Below are 24973 nucleotides of genomic sequence, written 5' to 3'. Positions count from 1 at the left end.
GTACGTGAAGGGGCTGCTTTTGAAATGCAAATGAAGTCTGACATTTGTCTGCTTGTGGCACCTCCGTAGCTAGGTGGGAAGGAGCAGCAGTGCGCAGCACACGCTTCTTGATTAGACCGGGGTTCGAGCCCGTCACCACCAAATACGGAGGATGCGGAAAGGTCAAGGAATGACCACTACATATTCACGGAGCAATATGGCCTTAGTTGCTAATGCCCCCCCCCCCCAAAAAAAACCAAATAACAAAAAAAATTGTCTGCTTGTGAAAAACTTTCATACATAGTCATTATCATCGGCCATTTTAAATCCACTGCAGGATGAAGGCCTTTTCAGCAACTTTCCAGTTTCTTCTATTTTATGCAATGGCCATCCATTTACTACCCACGAACCCATGAATTTCATCTGTCCATCTCTGCTGTTGCCTTCCAGGTTTTCTTCTAGCTCCTCTTGGATACCATTCTGTTATTTTCTTAGTCCATTTGTCATGTCTTCGAGCTGTGTCCTGCCCAAGACCATTTTAGTTTTGTAAGAATGTCCTTTACTTGAGTTTGCTGCCTAATCCATGCGTTTCTCTTCTTATCTAACAGTCTGATTCCCAATATAATTTGCTCCATTCTTCGCTGTGTAGTTCTCAGCTTCTCTTCCATTCTTTTGGTGAGTGCCCAAGTTTCACTTCCATAAGTCACGATGGGGAGTATACATTGGTTCATTATTTTACCATTTCAGACAAATTGGGATATTGCTCCTCAGTATGTGACTATATTTCCTGAATGCTATCCATCCAAAATTTATTCTTCTCTTGACTTCCATCCATTTATCATTATTACAGCTAATGACTTGTCCCAGATAAGTATATGACTCTACTTTTTCTATTACTGTTTCTTCAATCATATCCCTTTCTGTGGCATACTTGTTCATCATTACTTTTGTTTTAGCCATATTCATTGTTAGTCCAAAATCCTTACTAACTGTGCATAACTGATTAAGATTTTCCTGTAATTCTTTAGAATCGTGGCTTATGACCTCAATATCATCTGTAAATCGTAAATGGCTTAGGTACTCTCCATTCACATTGACTCCTTTCTGCGACCAGTCTAATCTTCTGAAAGCTTCCTCAAGGGCAGCAGTAAACAACTTTGGAGATATTGTCTCCCCTTGGTGTTTTCTAAATTTTAAATTTGCTCTTGTCTTTGTCTAGTCTAATAAAGGAGGTAGCATTCTCATATATTTTCTTCAAAATCATAATATATGGAGTATCTATGCCTTGTCTTTCCAGTGCCCGAAACGTTGCCTTATGCTGTATGGAGTCAAATGCCTTTTCATAATCCACAAATGCCAGGCATAATGGTGTTTTATATTCATTTGCTTTCTCCATTAGCTGTGACATTACATGAAGGTGATCCATCTTTGAGAATCATGTCCTAAAGCCAGCTTGCTCTTTCGATTGATTCTCATCAAGTATTCTTTTTAATCTGTTAGTAATGACCCTTGTGAACAACTTGTAGATGTGGGATAACAAGCTGATTGGTCTATAATTTCTGATTTATCTCCTTTCTTATGCAGCAAAACCATGATTGCATTATTCCAATCCTTAGGCATACACCTTTTCTAATGCATTTTGTGAAGAGTCTTGCCAGTTTTTGTGTTATGTCTCTTCCTCCCAATTTTAACAACTCTACAGTAACTTCATCTTCCCCTGGAGCTTTCTGATTCTTCATTTTCTTCAATGCATGTTCTGTCTCATCAGGAAGGATATCAGGTATGTTGTATGTGTTACTAATTTGCGATCCATCTTCTCCACTGCTGGCCTCATTCCCTCGCTCCTTGTATAACTCTTTATAGTAGTTTTCTGCTATTTGAATTATGCCTTCTCTGCTATTTATAAGTACACCATCACTATTCTTCATTTTCAGTATCATTTGTCTTTTGTGTGTTACTGCTCATGACTGCTGATTTAAGTCTTTTGTTTTCCCTTAATGCTTGTTCTACTTTACTTGTGTTAAATTTTTTTATGTCTTCTCTGAGTCTCTTTCTAATAGCTTTGCATAACTCAGTATACTCAATTTTCTCCCTGTCAGTGTTTTTCTTGCTCTTCATTTGTCGTCCTTGGTTCATCATGAGAGTGTTTCTTGACGGATTTCTTTTTACCTATAGGTTTCTTGGACTTTATCGCTTTCAGAAAGTTATAATATTCCTCGTCGATATCTTGGTCCTGAACAGTCTGCAGAAGCTCAAACTTGTTCTTAAGTTCCAGTACATACTGCTTTTTCTTCTCTTCTGTTATCTCAAATACCTTTTGTATTATTTACTCGAGTCCAGTTTTTTTCCTTTCTTTTCTTACATTTATATCAAGTGTGCATCTTACCATTCTGTGATCACTTCCAACATTTACCTTGTTCAGGACAGTAACATCATTCACAATATATTCGTCTGTTAGTGAGGATGAAGTCAATTTCATTAGTTGTTAATCCCATTTGGGCTCTTCCATGTCCACTTTCTGTTCACCCTTTTCTTGAAAAAAGGGTTCATTACTGACATTCCACTAGATTCTGCAAATTCCACAAGTCTTTCACCTCTTTCATTTCTTTCACCAATTCCAAAATTTCCTATAGTTTGCCTTTCTGCCCTTTTAGTCTCTTTCCAACCTTAGCATTGAAGTCCCCCATAATGATAATGTAGTGAGTTTTCTGTTCATCTAGAAGACTCAATTTCGGTGTACATTTCTTCAACTTCTTCAACATCATGGCTCGATGTTGGTGCATAAATCATTATAACCTTTTAATTATTATAGCCTGTCCCAACTATAGTGATATTTAAGAAATTTAAAATATTATCAGGTTCCTCTTCGTTTGCATATTTGAGCCATTTATGAGTGTTGTTAAATATAACCATTAAATATTGGTGTTTTTCATTTGTCGTGATACAAATTAAATTTTCAGTATACTTCTCGAAGTAGGCAGTTTAATTTATGAAGAGAGAGTGGTGTAATTTCTCAATTTCTACATTTTAATCCACTGATATTAAGACTGATGGGAGCTCACAAATTTGTTTACTTTAAAGGCAATAAAATTAGTATCTGTTAAGATCTTAATCAAGAATATTAATCCAGAGGTTGGTGGAATCTTTGTGTCTATAATAATTCATCATCATATAATAACTTGCATAAAACATCCATAGCATGAGGGAGATTAACATTCACATACACTGAAACAATGTCCAGTGAAAAGAGTTTCATGTTTTCTTTTTTTTTTTTTTTTTTTTTTTAATTCTGACCTCATGATAGTGTCATGTTATTGAGCAGTACTTTTTATGGCATAATTAGAAATGGTGTGATATTGACATCTGATGTGATAACGGTTAACTTGGCCAGTGCACAAGTTGTTTGTCACTTATGAACTGGCTTGCAGTGTTATCCTCTCTCTGTTTCTCTTAATTGCAAAATTCCTTTTCTAAAAGCCTTCAGGAGGTATTGAATTGGAATTTTGTCTTCACTTAACTGAATATATGGTGTCATGTCTTATTAATTCAATGCTAGATAAATTGCAAATAAATTACTTTCTTTTATTTTTATGCTTTATTTATTTATTTATTCTGTTTTTAACCATACAAATATTGTAATGATAAAAAATAATCCAAGGAAGTAAGGATTATGTAGTATCAGCCTTAATTAAAAACTTATTGTAACTCATGCACTCGTCATCTGTGCACATCCAGTGTACTTATCCAACCTGTCTTTAAATTTAAATAGCTCTTTAATTCCACAGAATTAGGTGTCGGCTTGATCCAATAACTACTTACTCTTTGGATAGAAAAAAATATATTTTTCTGTCTATCCTAGAAGTTATCTTTCATTATCTTATATAGATGTTTTCTAGCCTAGGCCAATTGAGAAATTTCCCTAACAGTGTTTCCTCATCCTTTTTAAATCATTCAAATAGATGTTCAAATAGATGTTTTTTTTCCCCTTCAAATAGATGTTTAGCTTTCAAACTTTGCAAATACAGAATTGAAGTTTCCTCCTTTAAGAATTTCTAAAGTCTATGAAATATCCTGTTTTGTACATTTTGTGTCCATATCTGATGTCGCCTGCATTTAATGTGATAAAGTCCAAGAGATATCTTTAGATCATTTTTGGATATAAGTTTTACTGCATAGGCCGTTAATTTATATGTATATGTGTATTGTTCTTCTCACTTATTAGGTTATGAACATAGTTTTGATACCCATTTACCAGTATTTTAATTTTTCATTACAATAATGTGTTTTATGGAATCATGCATAAAATTAATTATTCTTCTTCTTTAATGCTGCCGAATGGCGCTTGCGACTTCAATTTGATATTGTTCTCTGTCTAGCGCTGCTTGTAGAATTTGTGCTGTTGTCATGTGAAGCCAGGTGTTGATATTATCTAGCCATGCCATTTTCGATTTGCCTGGGCGTTTCTTGCCTTCGATCTTTCCCTCCAGGATGAGTGGTAGTAGGTGATATTTTTGTTGGTTCCTAGCGATGTGACCTAGGTATTTGCATTTCCTGCTGATGATGGTTTTAAGCAGGTCCCGTTCCGTGTGCATGTCCTGCAGGACCTGTACGTTGGTTATCTTGGCTGTCCACAGGATTTTCAGCATTCTTCAGTAGAGCCACATTTCGAAGGCCTGGAGCTTTTTTGTAGTGGCTGATGTTAGAGTCCAGGTTTCTACACCGTAGAGCAGTATTGGCCAGATGTAGCATTTCAATGTGCATAATTTGAGCATGATGTTCAAGCTTCTGTCGGTGAGGAGGGTTTTCCACTTGGTGAATGCCTGCCTGGCTTGTTCAATTCTGCTTTTGATTTCGGCCTCATGGTTCAGTTGGTCATCAATGAGTACTCCAAGATACTTGAAGCGGTGTATTTGCTCTAATTTTTCATTGTTTAGTTTGATCGTGATTTTGCTTGCAGTCCTGCCGACCTTCATCACCTTTGTTTTCTTTTTGTTGATTCGTAGCCCCCATGCTTGGCTTTCTATGTCCACTTCGTTCAAGATGGTCTGTAAATCTTGTTCTGAATCCGCTATTAGTGCTGTGTCATTAGCATTAGCATTAGTAGAGGCATTTGATGCAAGAAAGCAAGCTTATGCAGCATCAGCCAAAAAAAAAAAAAATAAAGTAAAATAAATAAATAAAATCGGCATATCTTAAGTTATTGATGTTCTTGTCAGCCAGTGTTTGGTCGAAGATCATTTCCGAATAGATGTTAAAAAGAATGGGAGATAATGGGCAGCCTTGCCGGATGCCTTTTTTTATTGGAATTGGGTCTGTCAGGATGTTGTCATAGCGAAGCCGGGCTGTTTGATTCCAGTAGAGAGTTGTAATAAAGTTGATATCGTTGTTTTCAAGCCCAAGTTTTCTCAGTCGGTCAATTAGACGGTCGTGGTGTACTGAATTGAAGGCTTTCTCGTAATCAATAAAACATATATACACGTCTTTTTGATGTTCATAGCACCTTTGTAGCAATATTTGTAAACAGAAAATTGCTTCTCTGGTGCCTAGTCCCCTGCAGAATCCGAACTGTGTGTTTCCTAGTGCACTTTTGCACTTACAGCGTATCCTTTGCTGAATCACCTTGAGGAAGACTTTTAGCACTTGGCTCATTAGACTGATCAGCCTGAAGTCTTCGCATTTCCTGCTGGTAGCCTTTTTTGGTAGGGCCACGAAGATGGATTGGAGCCATTCAGATGGAATGTCGTCGTTGTTGTTGTAGATTTGATTGAACCATTTCGTTAGTTGTTGGATGTTGCTGTAGTCTAGTTGTTTCAGCAGTTCCACATGAATCTGATCAGGTCCACAGGCCTTGCCTGGCTTTGTTATTCGGATGGCATATTCCACTTCAGATGTTAATATGTGGAGATTGTCTTCCTGTGTTTGTTGTTGCGTTTCTGCCGGTTTTCTGTTGGTGCCGAACAGTTTGTATATATAGCTCTTCCAGGTGTCGAGTTTGGCTTGTTTGCTTAGTATAGGTTGATTGTTGTCCGTATATAAGCTTGGGATAGGAGCCGGTTTGTAGATGTTTCCAGCTTCTTGTGCAGGTTATAGTTGTCATTTTTCTTGATTAGGTCTTCGATTTCTGCACACTGATCTTCCATCCATTTTTCCTTCGCCTTCTGGATTTCCTGTTTGATCTTTTGTTGTATTTCTTTGCATTTTTCCCGATTGTTGTTGCTTTTAAATGTTCTCCGTTCATCCATTAGGTCTGGTATGTGCTGGGTCATCCACCGTTATTTCTTTTTTCGACACCTGATGTCCTAGCAGGGTTTCTGCTGTTTCATTGATGCACTGTTTGAGTGAACGCCCGAACGCTTGCACGTCTGTTGTTACTGCTTCGATCGATCTGATTGTAGTGTTGAGATGAAGCTGTACTTGTCGCCTGTTGGCGTTGTTCTTCAGTTTCTCCAGGTCGTTTCTTTTTGTTGTGCTTGTGAGTTTGAAAGCTCGTAATTTGACATGTAGTGTTGCTATTACTGGGTTATGGTCTGATGATATGTCAGCTCCAGGGTAAGTTTTTGCCTTGAGGACACTTGACTTATATCTGATGTTGATTAAGATGTAGTCAATTTGGTTCCTGACGATATTGTTGTCAGAGTCTTGTGGTGAGGTCCAGGTGTATAGTGTTCGAGGTGGTAGTTTAAACCAAGTGTTGGCAAATTAATCATTAAGTTTGCAATTTATTGTATGTATTTTTTTCATTCTTCTTGTGGTATGATGGTTGCTTTATTTACCCTTTTTTTTTTTTTATGGAAAAAAGGAGAAGCAAGAGACCTCCCTTACTTGAAATGTAGTATTAAAAGTTTGTTTTATATGAAAACTGTGAACTATTTATGAATAACCATATGTTAATGCCTATAAAAATAACAATGTAATGGCCTAATCTGGTGGTTTTCAACCGGGGTGCCACAACAACATTCTTTGGGTGCCGTGTAATTTGGATTTAAGTTACTTAAATTTATTATTATTATTATTTATTTATTTATTTTTTGTGTATATTTATTTCATTATAAAAAGGTGTACGGTATCCATTGTACTGTGTCTCTTTAATTTTGTGGTGATCTATAATAGATCTTTATTTAGTACCTCTATATAAAGAATAAAATTATTATACAGGTATATATTAAAAGGTCGAAAACCACTGTGTTAGATATTTCTTTTAGCATAGGGGTGCCATGAAAAAATTACTGGGACACTAAGGGTACCCTGAACTGAGAAAGTTTGGGAACCTTTGGCCTAATCCCTCAAAAAAGCTGCCAGAATTAGGTTTTTTTTTTTTTTTTTTTTTGTGAAATAAATAAATCCATAGAAATATTTTCTATTTGATCAGCCAGGTTGATAACACACATTTTATATTAATACCTAAAGATATTCATATTATTTAAAATAGAAATATCTTTAATAAAAATGAAAAATATATATAAAGTTTTTTTTAATTTTTATATATAAAGCAAATACATAAAGAATTTAATTTTATCAAAAGGCATACTTTTGAAGAATCACTTTTTTTTTTTTTTTTTCCAAAAAAAAAATCCTTTGTGTAGGAAATCATAGTTCTTTCATGCAGAAGGAAATATTTGAACAACCAGAATCTGTTATTAACACCATGAGAGGCCGTGTAAATTTTGAGAATGAGAAGGTGGTTCTTGGTGGAATCAAGGATCATATTCCTGAAATAAAAAGATGCAGACGTCTATTATTAATTGGATGTGGAACCAGCTATCATAGTGCCATAGCTGTAAGTGAAGATAAAATTATTTCTGCTTTTATTTCAACTATTAATTTCAAGATATTATAAATCCTTTAGTTCCTTTCCAAAATTATTTTCATTTTTAATGTATTCATGCTTTGTAATTATGAGGTAACCCTTACTATTTTAAATGTTGAAATGTCAAATATTTTATTCTCACTAGCAATGCTGTCTTTGAATATTTATAACCTGTTCACACATTTTCATTTTTTCATGGCTTTAAATCCTTCACTGGTCAGGGCTATACTTTATTGATTGCATAGTGTTAAGGCTACAGTTGGTCAACTTGGACTCTTCTGGGTTGAAAGGTTATTGAAACACTATGCCTTTCAAAAGAACATACCATTTCATGGGCTTTTGGCATTTTCCTTCTTTTCTTGTTTTTTTTTTTTTTTTTTTTTATATGGTGGACTTTATTTTACTATGTTTAAGTTTTTCAGCTAAATATCCTGTCTGGTTGGTATCAACAAGAATATTTATCATGTATTTATTTTATTATGTTATTCTATTATTTTATCATTTATTTATTATCTATTATCATATTTTTATCATATCATATACTTTTATATATTTTTTTATTTTAAATAAATAAGTTGTTTATTTTTGCATCTCAAATAAGGAATGATCCATACTTAAAATATTTTTAAAAAAAATAAAAAGACCTAAACCAGTATACTTCTGTTTGATCAGTGATTAAAACTGATTTCCATAATATATGTTTATCAAATTGAAAAATACTTCAAAGTATTTCTAATAATACTTCAAGCATGGAAAAGTGGAGAAGACCATTATTCCAGTGAGAAAAGTAACCGAGCATGGAAATGGAGAGGACAGCATGTGTTTTTTTTTTTTTTTTTCTCTCAGTATTCACATCTGTTGCTTTGGAAACCTACCAAGCTGAATCTTAAATATTTTCCATATCCTTTTTACCCAGTTTTTGATATAAAATATTAATTTAAATGTCCTCCTGATTATGAACATTTAACATTATATGTGACACTGTTCAAGTCCTGAAATTGTTGTCATCATCATCTTCTTATGGAATATTTCTTTATTTAATAAGTTCTGAGACTATCATCATTAAATCTTTTATGATAGTTTTTTAAAGCATTCCTTAAATTCTCCTGCTGTTGCTGAAATTTCCAGTTATCTAACAACAGACATCAGTAATTTTGGGAACACAGTTTCGTGTTGTCAGGCCTGCTGGAGTGACTCCTTGAGCCAATGCAAACAGGCCTGACAAAGGGAAATGGTGTATTCCTGAAACATTGCTGAGTTGTTTAAGTGTTGGAGGTATTGAGGTATTTCCAATTGAATTGCAACATTTCAATAAAAACAACTTAATCTATCACATGATGCATTAGTGTGGCTTTATTAATTTTTTTCTCATATGACAACTGGCCTAGAGAATAGCCTATGAATGTGATGAAAAGGTTTCAGATTTTTTCACTTATTTAACCTTTATTCTTGTATACGGGACATCATCACCTTAAGAAATGTAGAATGCAGTATTCAACCTTCTTCCTACCAGGCAAATGTGGCGGGAGTATGGTTGCTCATTATGTCTCATATTACTGATGGAGTTTTCAGTTTTGTTAATTTATACAACAAATTGTGCAGTTAGATAACCTTTAGTTTTTTTACTCAATGTAATCCTGACAGAATCAGTGACCACTCAGTATGTATAAAATATGTTAATATGTAGTATTAACTAAATATCTGATTAAATAGTTCTCTCAATTGTTTGAATTGACTTGGCAACAGAATCCAAAAGTGGGTTTAGAAATGTCATCTCTAAATAAGTAATAGTTTAGTATACTGAATGTTTTGGTGGTAGGGTTTCCTTAAAGTTACAGAATTGAACTGCTTGTCTCTCAAAACAAGGTTTTAGTTGGTTGTTTAGAATAAGCTTTGGAGCAGTTAAGGGCATACTGATAGTGTAAATTTTGTGTATTCAGTTAAGCTGTTTTGAAAAACCAGAGTTTTGTGGGAGAAAAATTCATGCTATCCTGACCCAAGATTGACTGACTTAGACATGTGAAGTACACATATACACAAGCAGCTGTCCAACAACAGGCCTAACAATGGGAAACAGTGTATTCCAGTTACATTACCAAATTGTTTAAGCATTGGTATTGAGGCATTTCCAACTTAATTGCAATATTTCAATAAAAACAAATTAATCTCTCATATGATATTAGTGTGGCTTTATTAAATCTTTCTTATATGATGAATGAGTACTATATCATGTAGTACCAATTTTTCAGTTAGTTAGAAACAGTTGCCTTAGTTTATGAGCTGTAAACCTTTATTTACTGTTTGCTCATTTACAGATGTTGGATGTGAAATTAAAAAAAAAAAAAAAAAAACTTGAGACTGCAGATAATATTTAGTTTTGTTTTTTTAACTTACATGTTCACCACCAGTTAAATTCATTAATGGAAATATTATAGGTGATTAATTGACAAATGCTTCTAGGACAGTGAATGAATAGCTGTGGCAGTGTCCTGAATATAACCAACAATTACTGCTAAGTTAGACTCGGTGAGTTATCAAGAACATAACCCATGAGTGGGTCACGTGTCTGATCATTAGTGCAAACTGTGGATAAAGTGCCTGTAATCTGGAAAACAAGGAATTTTACCATAAATAAATGAGTACAAACTGAGTGCTGAGATAGACTAGTGATTTTTTTTTTTTTTATGACATTAAGAACAGGATTAATTATAATAAAGGCACAGCAACGATCAGGATTGTCAGGCTGGATAACCCATGAAGGAAAGCGGGTATCTGGAATCCTTTCCAGAATGATAAATACAGTTTGTGGAGAGCAATGACATCAAAACCAAAAGAATCTAAACTGCTGCACATCATCAGTAACAAGACTGCAGAATATGCAAGTCCCCAAAGTTACGATTAGTACCTGTAGAAGTAGCTTGATTATTAGACATGTCATTACCGACCATCTACTTGCCTGAACAGTTCCTTGTTGACATGTCAGTGCATAGCTTTGTGTGGTTTCTGCCAGATATGTACCCTCCCTTCCACTCAAAATAACTGGAAATGGGACTCATTGGATTAGGAGACCTGTCTCCAATCATCCAAGGGCCAGTTGAGGTGTAGTGTTTTCTGTCGTGTTAGCAATGGGACTCTGGTGGGTCTGCAGCTCTCCTAACCTATTATGGCTAATGATCACCTGATAGTCTTGATGAAGATGTTTCTGGCACCTCCCTTTTGAAGTCTGTGGTGATTTGTGCTACTATTGCTCTCCAGTTGGCTGAAAGAATTTGAGACAGATGTCGGCGGCCACATTCATCCACCACCTTTCTCCACCCACAGCACTATCCACGATGAGATGTTATTCTGGAAATAGTGTATTCATGATACACTCTTGATACTGTTGAACAGGGATAGTGCAATTTCTGTACCACCTTCACGATAGAGTAACCCATGCTTCGGGCACCCACTATCATCCATCTTTCAAAGTTGGTTAACTCACAAGGTTTATCCATACTAACATTGAATTACTATCTACATGAATGCAGTGTGCCTATATACCTGCCAAGTGATGGGTTCGTCTACTAGTGAGATGGGTGACAGCAGCTTCGCATGCCCAGGAACTAGGCATTCCATGAATTCCTTTCAGCGTATATTTAATCTTTTTTGGCAAAATTAATGAATTCAAAATTATTTTTACAGATAACTGATTATATGTGAATCTACTGTTATTGATTATGTATGAATAAAACCCATGAAGTTATTGTGAACATTTTTATTTCTTTACAAAATGTGTTTGTACCAATGTGCTTTTGTAAAAAGGTATTTTTGTGAAATGCAACCCAGATCAGCCAGACAACTGAGATATTGTTCTGGGGGAAAAAAAAAAAAAAAAAAAACCCTCCAGACCTCACCTTTTTTTATGCTCAGTTACTTTTTTTCATGAAACACCTTTCTATGCTCAAACATGTTCTACTCTTTTGTTGTTTTCTCAAAACACTTTCTATATTAGGGTTAAATTTGAAAGTGTCTGCAATTCTGCCCAGACGCGATAGTAAGGAGTATATAATGAGAGCCTTGTCAATCAATTCGTCCCTGGAGATAGTGCAAGGCTCACAGGGTAGAATTTTTTTCAGCATGGCCTGTGCTTGCTAACAGGAGAGACTGCTTCTAAAGGGATGGGATACACTTAAATAGAAAGGGTGCAAGAATATTTATATATTTTTTTCTGTTTATACTCCGGCACGACAACCAAGTCAGTAGAGTTTACAATAAATTGTCAATACAAATATTTATCGTATTTAGTAGTCACGGGCTTGAACCCCGGTTCACTCAAGGAACGCGTGCTCTGCACTCTCGCTCCTGACCACTGGGCTACGTCAGGCCTTGCTACAGCTATCGAGGCAGTGTTAAGTGAGTCGGAAAACTGCTAGAATGGGGGCATTCACAGACTAAAAGATTAACGGAAGTTGCAGGCAGAGGCAAAAGTGATTCTTGCACTACTTCTATTGTAATGAGCAGCAGCCTAAAGAGCAAGTTGCTGGGGACTTCAAGAGCTGCTGGGAGTCATCATGGAACAAGTAAATACATGAGCTTTGTTAGGGTAACTAAGAGTAAGAACACGTGCATTTACACTAATGCTAGAAGTATAGTAAATAAAATTGATGAATTTGAAGTGCTGATCAAGAAATCAGAGATATGATGTCACACAGATATAAGCAGTGCAGAATTGGAATTTGTGGAGGACAATGTATACAGAAAGGACAGACAGGGTAGGAAGGGAGGAGGGGTTATGCTGTTAGTTAAGAAACACATGAAATCTAAGGCAGTGCATCCAGTTGACACGGGTGGACAAAGCAATGCTGTGTCTGTTTGGTGTGAAAAAAACACTAGGAAAGGGAAAATGAGAGTAGGAGTATGTTATAGGCCTAATGACTCTGAGTACAATGAACAGTTGTGCAGAGAAATAGAATGGGTCAGTAAATTGTAATGTGGGATTTTAACTTTCCAGATATTGACTGGAACTTGTGGATTGGTCACTCACATGCTAGCAAGACTTTTGTGGATTTATTGGAGGATTGTTTTCTACAGCAACACGTTTGAGGGGCAAACCAGAGAAAGTAATACCCTTGATCTGATTATCAGCAGTGATTATTCATGCATTAAGAATTTGCAGATAAAGGTAACACTAGGTGACAGTGATCACAATGTACTGATGTGGGATTTACTTAAAGATGTAACTGCCATCAAGGGTAAAGGAAAGGGTTTTTGTTTTCGTAAAGGTGACTACAGTGGTCTTAGACAGTTTTAATTCTACACAGTGGGATCAACATTGATGTTACCAATGGTGAATTCTAAACGGGAAGCCTTCAGGGACTTCATCTTGGAGGCTACTAGGCTTTTCATACCAACTAAAAAAATCTGTTCAAGGTTCAGACCTAAATATATGTTGGATGAATTAATGAGGCTCGTGGCAGAGAAGGAAAATTCATGGGATGCATATAAATTATCAGGCAACACAGAAGCCTATGGCAGATATAAGCTGGTCTGTAATCAAGTCACAAAGGAGGTTAGGCAGGTGAAGGCAGATTACGAGAAATCTTTGGCAAAAGATGCAACGAGTTCTTTACTTATGTAAAGTCTAGAAGGAAGGGGATGAATCAGATTGGTCCACTTAACATTGATGATTCGACTATTGATGATCCTGTTCAAGTGGCTGATAAACTGAATGAATATTTTGCATCTGCATTCACACATGAGGAGTTATTCAAGGAGGGGAACGCCAGAAGTTTATCAAACTCAACAGGAAGCTAAGTGATTTTGTAATAACTGAGAGCAAAGTGGAGAAATTGTTGAAGTTAAACATAAAAAAAGAGGCATCTGGGGCAGAGTTATAATGAATGAGGCAGCAAGGGAAGTAAACAAACCTTTAGCCATAATTATGAGAGTGTCCTTAGAGTCAGGGGAGGTCCCCATGGGCTGGAGATGTGCAAATGTATCCTCAATTCACAAAGGAGGTTCAAAGGGTGACTCAAATAATTATAGACCTGTTAGTTTAAATTCTGTTCCGGGGAAAATAATGGAGTCACTGGTTAAAGAGGTGATACAGAATTAGCATTAGTAGAGGCATATGATGCAAGAAAGCAAGCTTATTCAGCATCAGCCAAAAAAAAAAAAAAAAAAAAAAACCACTCCCATTTCACCCCTCCGTTCGTTCGAAATACCTGTCCAGTTGAGCTTTAAATTTGTTTAGGCTATCAACTTCAACAACAAGTGATGGAAGTTGGTTCCACCAACCAACCACCCGCTGGCCAAAGGCAAATTTCCGCACATCTATCCGACATCCGTCCTTCCTCAATTTGAATTTATGCCCTCTGAGGTGATTATTCTGAGCAAGATGAAGAATCCCATTGGCATTGAGCATGCTCAAACCATTCAAAGCCTTATACACCTCTATCAGATCACCTCGCCGGTGCCTAGTCTCCAGACTCTGTAATTTGCAAAACTTAAGCCTTTCTTCGTAAGAGCAACCCTTTGTTCCATTCACTAATCTTGTTGCCCTTCTCTGTACCCGTTCCAGCAGCTCTACATCCTTCTTGAAATGAGGCCTCCAGACCTGTATACAGTACTCAAGATGTGGCCTAACCATTGCCTTATACAAGGGAATAATCACCTCCTTATCCCTGCTAGAAAAATTCTTGTATATCATTGACAAGACACCATGAGCTACTCTTGCAGCTCGTCTGCACTGCTCAGAGAACTTCATATCTGCCTGCACAATTACCCCCAGGTCCTTTTCATTCTCCACCACTGTCAGTGTAGTACCGCAGAGTTGATACATTGCTCTGGGGTTACTGTTTCCCATATGTAGTACTTTACATTTGTCAATGTTAAACTTCATTTGCCACCTCTCAGCCCATTTGTTCAACCTTTCCAGATCCTGTTGCAGCAGCATAGCGTCAGTAGTGTCCTTAACAACCCTGCCAACCTTTGTATCATCTGCAAACTTGGACATTAAACTTGATATCCCATCATCAATATCATTCATAAACACCGAAAACAACAACGTACCCAACACTGAACCCTGAGGAACTCCACTAATAACATTAGTCCACGTTGAGCAGTGTCCATTGATTACCACTCTCTGTCTTCTGCCACTCAACCATCCCCTTATCCATAGCAGCAATTTGCCTCCAATGCCACACTGTTCCAATTTGTGCAGCAGATTTCCATGTGCAACAGTATCAAAAGCTTTCCTGAAATCCAAATATCAAAATTATTTCCTGATATCAAAATTATTTTTTGTCCCAGTTCCTTTGTGATCACAATATAGTATCCAATCAAATTGGTCAGACAAGACTTCTTAACAAACCTATGCAGTGTCTGAGCTACTACTGCTGTCTTGTCTAGGTGATTTTTAAGGGCACAAAAGGTGATATAGTTGTACACGTTGGCACTAATGATATTAAGAGTAGCAGACTGGTGGAATTACTTAGCAAGTACAGGTCACTGTTGAAAAAAAGCCGTGAATTAGGGTTGAATTTGAAAGTGTCTGCAATTCTGCCCAGACACGATAGGAGGGAGTATATGATGAGAGAGCCTTGTCGATCAATTCAGCTCTGGAGGGATTGTGCAAGGCTCAAGGGGTAGAATTTTTTTCAGCCTGGACTGTACTTGTTAACAGGAGAGATTGCTTCTACAGGGATGGGATACACTTAAATAGAAAGGGTGCAAGAATTTTTGCCGATGCTGTCGAGGCAGTGTTAGGTGGGTCGGAAAACTGCTAGTTGGGGGGGATACATGGACTAATAGATTAACAGTAGCCACTGGCAGAGGTGGAAGTGATTCTTGCACTGCTTCTATTGAAATGAGCAGAAGCCTGAAAAACAAGATGCAGGATATTTCAGAGACTGCTGGGAGTCATTGCTGTACAAGTAAACACATGGGTTGTGTTAGGGTAGCTAAGAAAAAGAACAGGTGCATGTATACTTGCGTGTACACCAATGCTAGGAGTTTGGTAAATAAATTTGATGAATTTGAGGTATTGCTCAAAACATCAAAGGCAGATATTGTTGGGATATCAGAGACGTGGTGTCACACAGATATAAGTAATGCGGAACTGGAATTTGGAGAATACAATGTGTATAGAAAGGATTGACAGGACAGGAGGGGAGGAGGGGTTATGCTATTAATTAAGAAACACATAAAGTCCAAGGAAGTAAAGCCAGTCGACATCGATGGACAGGGCAGTGTCGAGTCAGTTTGGTGTGACATAAGCATAGGGAAATCAAAATTGAGAGTAGGAGTGTGCTATAGGCCTAATGACTCTGATGAGTATAATAAGATATTGTACAGGGAAATAGAGTGGGCCAGTAAATCAGAGAGTCTTATAATGGGGGATTTTAATTTCCCAGATATTGACTGGAATTTGTGGGTTGGTCACTCGCACACTAGCAAGGCTTTTGTGAATTTATTGGATGATTGTTTTCTACATCAGCATGTTCGTGAGGCAACAAGAGGGAGCAATACTCTTGATCTGATTATCAGTAGTGATTCTTCATGCATTAAGAATCTGCAGATAAATGAACCACTAGGTGGCAGTGATCACAGTGTGTTGAAGTGGGATTTACTCAAGGAGGTAACTACCATCAGAGGTAAAGGGAAGGGTTTTTGTTTTCGTGAAGGCGACTATGATGGTCTGAGACAGTATTCAAATTCTATACAGTGGGACCAACTGATGATGTTACCAACAGCAAACTCAAAATGGGAAGCATTCAAGGAACTAATCTTGGAGGCTACCAGGCTTTACATACCAACTAAGAAATATTGTTCAAGGTTTAGGCCTAAATGGTTGTCAGATGAACTAATGAGACATGTGGCAGAGAAGAAATATGCATGGGATACATACAAATTAATGGGTGACATGGAAGCCTATGGTAGATATAAGTTGGTCTGTAACCAAGTCACAAAGGAGATTAGGCAGGCAAAGGCAGACTACGAAAAATCCTTGGCAAAGGATGCAAAGAAAAACAGAAAAGAGTTCTTTACATATTTAAACTCGAGAAGGAAAGGGATGAATAAGATTGGTCCACTGGATATTGATGGTTCAACAGTTGAGGATCCTGCTCAGGTGGCTAACAATCTAAACGAGTACTTTGCATCTACATTCACGTATGAGGAGTTATTCAGGAAGGAGAATGATGTAGGTAAAGTAAACATTGGCAGTGAGCTGGATGATTTTGTAATAACTGAGAGGAAAGTGGAGGAGAGATTGTTGAGGATAAACATAAAAAAGGCACCTGGGGTGGATGGGATCTATCCAGTTATATTAAAGGAGGCAGCAAAGGAAGTAAGCAAACCCCTAGCCATAATTATGAGAGCTTCTTTGGACTCAGGGGAGGTACCCATAGACTGGAGATGTGCAAATGTAACCCCAATTCACAAAGGAGGATCAAAGGCTGACACAAGTAATTATAGACCTGTTAGTTTAACTTCTGTTCCAGGTAAATTAATGGAGGCACTGGTTAAAGAAGCACTGCAGGATCATCTAGACAAGAATTCAGTTATAGCTCAGACGCAGCACGGTTTTGTTAAGGGTAGGTCTTGCCTGACCAATTTGATTGGATACTATGATGTAGTCACAAAAGAACTGGATGCAGGGAATAACTTTGATATTATATATTTGGATCTTAGAAAGGCTTTTGATACTGTTGCACATGGAAGACTGCTGCACAAATTGGAACTCTGCTGTATAAATCTGCTGGAAATCTGCTGTACAAATTGGAGCAGTATGGCATTAAGGGCAAATTACTGCAATGGATAAAGGGATGGTTGAGTGTGGGACAGCAGAGAGTGGTAATAAATGGACACACTGCTCTACGTGGATTAATGTTATTAGCAGAGTCCCCCAGGTTTCGGTGCTGTATATTTATCGATGAAGGTATATCAGGCTTAATGTCCAAGTGCAGATGATACAAAGGTTGGCAGGGTTGTTAATGACAGTAAAGACAGTATGCTACTATAACAACAGCAGCATCTATAAAGTTAGGCAGATTGGTTGAGAAGTGGCAACTGAAGTTTAACATTGATAAGTGCAAAGTACTCTATATGGGTAGCAGTAACCCAAGAGAAACTTACCAACTGTGTGGTACTGCACCGAGGGAGTTGGAGAATGAAAAAGAATTGGGCGTAATTGTGTAGTCAGAAATGCAGTTTTTTGAGCAGTGCAGATGGGCTGCTAGAGCAGATCATGGAGTTTTGTCAATAATATATAGGAATTTTGCTAGCATAGACAGGGAGGTGATAATCCCTTTGTATAAGGCCAATGGTCAGGCCACATCTTGAGTACTGTATACAGGTCTGGAGGCCTCATTTTAGGAAATATGTTTAGTTGCTAGAACGAGTATAGAGATGGTAACAAGATTGGTGAGAGGAACAAAGGGGGGGGGGTGCTTACGAAGAAAGGCTTAAGTTCTGCAAGTTGCAGCATCTGGAGACTAAGCATCTTTGAGGTGATCTGATCAAGGTGTATAAGGCGTCGAATGGTTTGAGCAGGCTCAATGCTGACAGGATACTTCTGCTTGCTCAGATTAAGAACCTGAGGGGGCATAGATTCAAATTGAGAAAAGACAGTTGTAGAATAAATGTGCAGATGTTTGTCTTTAGCCGGTGGGTAGTTCGATTGCTGGAACAGACTATCTGTTGTTGTGGAAGTTGATAGCTTAAATAAATTTATGCCTGAACTAGACAAACATTTGGAGTGACCGAATGGGTGAAATGAGAGGTGTTTTTTTTTTTTTTTTTTTGTCTGATGCTGTATACACTTGCTTTCTTGCATCATATGCCTCTGCTAATGCAAATATTAATTAATGTTTTTCCTGATAGATATGTAGTTATTCACATTTATATAGAAAAATCCCAAATGGGAGCGTTTGACATTTTCTATATTAACTTTTTTCCTGATTGATATGCAGTTATTCACATATACGGGGTATCTCAATTAAAAGGTACTCCAACTATCTCCCTTATTTTTATGTTTAGACTGTTTATTGTTTGGACCTTTTTTTTTTATTGTATTTGTGGGCGAAATTTTTGAATTTCATGTTAATATTGGACTAGGTATTACCATTTAGATTTTACAATTTATAAATTAAGATTTGCCTAATCAACTGCTTTTTTTTCTCAGTGGGAAAGGCATTCTGTGTCTTCAGTTTAGTTTAAAATTTGTCACTGAAATGAAGATAAATCAATTTTATTTGAAAGGGGGGGGACAGCAGTTTTATGTGATGTTTGCTCTTCAGTATGCACATTTTGCTGTATGAAGGCAGATATCACATCTTCTCATGCTTACAACCACTGTGACCCCATCCCCATTTTCAAATAACCTCAGTTTGCCTTCAGTTCAGAATTATATCATGAGGTTATTTAGACTAAACCAAGAATAAGGAATAACATTCCCATTGAGAAAAAAGAAATGCATATTAGAAATGCAAAATTTTAATTTTGAAATTTCAAAATCTTAATTGTAAATTTTAACATTAAAATCCAAAAGTTTCAACCCAAATATGAAAAAAGGTTGTGGACCACAAGATAGCCCAAAATAATTAAAATAAGAAAAATAGACCCTGTGCCTTTTAATTAAAATACCTTTTATAAATATGCATTACTAAAAATTTTTAAAAAAGTTTAATCTTCAGTTTTTATTTAAAAAAAAAACAAAAAACCAAACATATCTTTCTTAAAACTAAAATTTTAAGAGAGATGTGTATCTCATGAAACAAGTGTAGAGAAGAGCATTCATAGTTGTAAAGAATCCAGAGGGATACTCTTATCACAAAAGACTTCAGTTCTGGAAATTACGCTTGGAAACTAGCACTTGCGAGGAGACATCATTGAAAAGTTTGAGGCTTTAATGGATTGAATAAACTTTTATGATGAATTATTTTAAATCTTTCCTGGACCACACACACAAATTTAAAAAACATCACTAGAGGATAGATATATGAAAAGTTGGCAATTGATTGTTGGAACAAACCACCATTTGGTGTTGTGAAAGTTGATAGTTTGAATAAATTTTACGAAGAATTATCCTTATTGATAATTCATAATCAATAAGGATAATAATAATCAGAAGGATTATCCTTATTGATAAAGAAAGGATGGACAGAGCAGTTGGATAGTGTTTTTTTTTTTTTTTTTTTTTCTGTTCGTTGCCATTTGCTTCTACTTCTACAACTAAATAATATACAGACCAGGCATGCACTCAACCAAACCATGCAATGTGATAAAGTTTGGGAGTGTTTGACAAATATTTCTGAAAGAGAACTATAAAATTTCAGGAAAAATGCATTATTACATGCAGATGGGTGAATGGACAAAGAAATAATTGCCAGATTTGTATTGCTTCAATTTAACACATTTAGATAGGCTCGATAAATCTTTTTGATAGAGCCAAATATAAAATTTTATGAAAATCCATCCACTAGGATTCATGTTATTACAGAAGGATAAACAGACATACTGAAGACAATAAGTGCTTTATGCACATATGCCAATGCACATGAAAACAAATGTAGTTAATGCACACAATCAAAAATATGAACTGTACAATGGTCACTAAGTTAACCATTTATGGTGCAGTATGCTAAAAATTTGCAGTTTCACTCTTGTTTTGTTGTGTACTGAATTCTTGCATAGAATATACCGAACTGTTGTGCTCACCAAATTGATATAGTCATAATTTTCTTTTGTCAAATTTTCTCATACACCAAGCTGTCTTACACAGATTGTATCATTCACTGAGTTATCATGCACCAGCTTGTCACATACAGTGAATTGTCATGGACCGAAGTGGTGTACAATGAATTGTCTTGTGTTGAAGTGAACTCAGAATTTTGTAAGCATGTAAGGTAACAAATTTTTATTCAATGTATAATTTAGGCATTTCAATCATCTGGTGCACATAACACATGACCTGTATTGTGCAATTTTTGACGTTCAGTTTTTGGTAATTGCTTATTGAATATACCAAGCATGCTAAACATGAAGTGCACTTCATTCAATGATGATTAACAAATTTTGCAATAAATTTTGGTGGCCATTCCTTTTGGCAAAAAAAGAAGACTTTGGTACTTTAACAATTTTTAATACTTGAGTGATTGCTTTGAATAAACTTTACCATTAATCAGCAAGTTTTTAATGTGCTAGTAACTTGTGGCGAGTCTGGGTGCGAGGTTAGCCTGTGCGGGCATTGCTCCTTAAAGCTCTTCAAACAGAGAAGTTTTTCCTGATTTATTTTCTGCTTTATTAGTTTAAATTGTCATATTACCTTATTTTCTAGAGTAGCTTTATATTCCTAGTTACGATACTTAGTTTAAAGTTTAACTTAGACAGAGATTTTGTAGATATTACTTAGTATCGGTAACGGTATCAAATCGACGTGTCACAAACCAAATTTTTTTTTTTTTAACCAAATTTAGTCGATTTATTAACCAACTGTTATATCAAATTATCTTCTATAAGTAGATTATAAACTTAGTCAGGAGCCTTAGTTTATTCTAAATTGAGATAGCGAGATTTGGAAGCTAATCAATACTTACGAGTCTGTAGAAATACCGTTCGTGAATTCCCGCCATTTTTACACGATAGCATAAGCTTAGTGTCGTATAGTGCATAATATAATATTGCCAATTAATCAGTAAATCTATTAATCTTGATAAACTTTATTGTCAATTAAATTGTACTTTTAACTCTATATATATATATATATATGTAACGACTTAATCTAACAAATAATTAATACATAACTATAGTGGTACACGTGATACGGAAGTTGTATAAAGGGAACTCGTAGAAAACACTAGATACCGAAAAAAAAATATATATAACATAACTGTTTTGGGATATAACTTAAGGATTTAATTTTTGTTTTGAATTTTATTGAATTAAATCGGAATCATGACTCTGACCAGAGCAGCAAAGCAAAAGGCTCAAGCTAATGGGAGTGCTGTGGTTCAGGGGAGAACTGAGGGGGGCAGTTGCCCTCTGAATCACAGTCTATTAAAATGCACTGTTTGCTTGATGTTTGCGGAGCAGTCGGGTATGGGACATGATACTGCCAAGGGGGATGTCTTTGTGTGTGCACGATGTAAGGAGTGCAAGGAAATCAGGCGACAACTCAGCGTTGTTATGGGCCTTTATGAGAGCTTGAAGGACAGGGTGGATGCCCTCGAAGGAAATAAATTGAGGGGCCCATCAAGCTCTCAGCTGCCCACATCAACGCCAGAGCTTGCACTTGGTCATCAGGCAACACAGAAGCAGCCCCCTAGGCAGAATGCGCTGGTCCCACAGGAACTAGTAGTTGTTGGTGACTCTATTGTCAGGGAAACGGGGAACATCCTTTGTAAAAAGGATAGGTGGAATAGGACCAGGGTATGTCTGCCAGGGGCAAAGGTTGATGACGTTGTAGAACGGATATCATCTTTTAAGGGCACAAAAGGTGATATAGTTGTACACGTTGGCACTAATGATATTAAGAGTAGGAGACCGGCGGAATTACTTAGCAAGTACAGGTCACTGTTGAAAAAAAGCCGTGAATTAGGGTTGAACTTGAAAGTGTCTGCAATTCTGCCCAGACACTATAGGAGGGAGTATATGATGAGAGCCTTGTCGATCAATTCGGCCCTGGAAAGATTGTGCAAGGCTCAAGGGGTAGAATTTTTTTCAGCCTGGACTGTACTTGTTAACAGGAGAGATTGCTTCTACAGGGATGGGATACACTTAAATAGAAAGGGTGCAAGAATTTTTGCTGATGCTGTCGAGGCAGTGTTAGGTGGGTCGGAAAACTGCTAGTTGGGGGGGATACAAGGACTAATAGGTTAACAGTAGCCAGTGGCAGAGGGGGAAGTGATTCTTGCACTGCTTCTATTGAAATGAGCAGAAGTCTGAAAAACAGGATGCAGGATATTTCAGAGACTGCTGGTAGTCATTGCGGTACAAGTAAACACATGGGTTGTGTTAGGGTAGCTAAGAATAGAAACAGGTGCATGTATACCTGCGTGTACACCAATGCTAGGAGTTTGGTAAATAAATTTGATGAATTTGAGGTATTGCTCAAAACATCAAAGGCAGATATTGTTGGGATATCAGAGACGTGGTGTCACACAGATATAAGGAATGCAGAACTGGAATTTGGGGAGTACAATGTCTATAGAAAGGATAGACAGGACAGGAGGGGAGGAGGGGTTATGCTATTAATTAAGAAACACATAAAGTCCAAGGAAGTGAAGCCAGTCGACATCGATGGACAGGGCAGCGTCGAGTCAGTTTGGTGTGACATAAGCATAGGGAAATCAAAATTGAGAGTAGGAGTGTGCTATAGGCCTAATGACTCTGATGAGTATAATAAGATATTGTACAGGGAAATAGAGTGGGCCAGTAAATCAGAGAGTCTTATAATGGGGGACTTTAATTTCCCAGATATTGACTGGAATTTGTGGGTTCGTCACTCGCACACTAGCAAGGCTTTTGTGGATTTATTGGATGATTGTTTTCTACATCAGCATGTTCGTGAGGCAACGAGAGGGAGCAATACTCTTGATCTGATTATCAGTAGTGATTCCTCATGCATTAAGAACCTGCAGATAAATGAACCACTAGGTGGCAGTGATCACAGTGTGTTGAAGTGGGATTTACTCAAGGAGGTAACTACCATCAGAGGTAAAGGGAATGGTTTTTGTTTTCGTAAAGGCGACTATGATGGTCTGAGACAGTATTTAAATTCTATACAGTGGGACCAACTGATGATGTTACCAACAGCAAACTCAAAATGGGAAGCATTCAAGGAACTAATCTTGGAGGCTACCAGGCTTTACATACCAACTAAGAAATATTGTTCAAGGTTTAGGCCTAAATGGTTGTCAGATGAACTAATGAGACATGTGGCAGAGAAGAAAAATGCATGGGATACATACAAATTAATGGGTGACATGGAAGCCTATGATAGATATAAGTTGGTCTGTAACCAAGTCACAAAGGAGATTAGGCAGGCAAAGGCAGACTATGAAAAATCCTTGGCAAAGGATGCAAAGAAAAACAGAAAAGAGTTCTTTACATACTTGAACTCGAAAAGGAAAGGGATGAATCAGATTGGTCCACTGGATATTGATGGTTCAACAGTTGAGGATCCTGCTCAGGTGGCTAACAATCTAAACGAGTATTTTGCATCTACATTCACGCATGAGGAGTTATTCAGGAAGGAGAATGATGTAGGTAAAGTAAACATTGGCAGTGAGCTGGATGATTTTGTAATAACTGAGAGGAAAGTGGAGGAGAGATTGTTGGGGATAAACATAAAAAAGGCACCTGGGGTGGATGGGATCTATCCAGTTATATTAAAGGAGGCAGCAAAGGAAGTAAGCAAACCCTTAGCCATAATTATGAGAGCTTCCTTGGACTCAGGGGAGGTACCTATGGACTGGAGATGTGCAAATGTGACCCCAATTCACAAAGGAGGTTCAAAGGCTGACACAAGTAATTATAGACCTGTTAGTTTAACTTCTGTTCCAGGTAAATTAATGGAGGCACTGGTTAAAGAAGCACTGCAGGATCATCTAGACAAGAATTCAGTTATAGCTCAGACGCAGCATGGTTTTGTTAAGGGCAGGTCTTGCCTGACCAATTTGATTGGATACTATGATGTAGTCACAAAAGAACTGGATGCAGGGAATAACTTTGATATTATATATTTGGATCTTAGAAAGGCTTTTGATACTGTTGCACATGGAAGACTGCTGCACAAATTGGAGCAGTGTGGCATTGGAGGCAAATTGCTGCTATGGATAAGGGGATGGTTGAGTGGCAGAAAACAGAGAGTGGTAATCAATGGACACTGCTCAACGTGGACTAATGTTATTAGTGGAGTTCCTCAAGGTTCAGTGTTGGGTCCGTTGTTGTTTTCGGTGTTTATGAATGATATTGATGATGGGATATCAAGTTTAATGTCCAAGTTTGCAGATGATACAAAGGTTGGCAGGGTCGTTAAGGACAATACTGACGCTATGCTGCTGCAACAGGATCTGGACAGGTTGAACAGATGGGCTGAGAGGTGGCAAATGAGGTTTAACATCGACAAATGTAAAGTGCTGCATATGGGAAACAGTAACCCCAGAGCAACGTATCAACTCTGCGGTACTACACTGACAGTGGTGG

At 37.1% G+C, this 24973-nt stretch overlaps 1 protein-coding gene across 1 annotated transcript in view; it reads left to right on the top strand.

Moving 5' to 3' along the window:
* Nucleotides 1-24973, top strand: part of LOC150081650 (glutamine--fructose-6-phosphate aminotransferase [isomerizing] 2-like) — a 207492-nt gene that overhangs the window by 108638 nt on the left and 73881 nt on the right. The window contains exon 12 of the mRNA XM_090379514.1: nt 7563-7756. Coding sequence (XP_090235640.1) covers nt 7563-7756 — 194 coding nt within the window. The remainder of the gene's footprint in view (nt 1-7562; nt 7757-24973) is intronic.

Source organism: Mastigoproctus giganteus, chromosome 8 (assembly GCF_048544385.1).
Source record: "Mastigoproctus giganteus isolate SK-2022 chromosome 8, ASM4854438v1, whole genome shotgun sequence".
Classification (NCBI taxonomy): domain Eukaryota; kingdom Metazoa; phylum Arthropoda; class Arachnida; order Uropygi; family Thelyphonidae; genus Mastigoproctus; species Mastigoproctus giganteus.
This window is presented reverse-complemented; position numbering and strand designations above follow the sequence as displayed.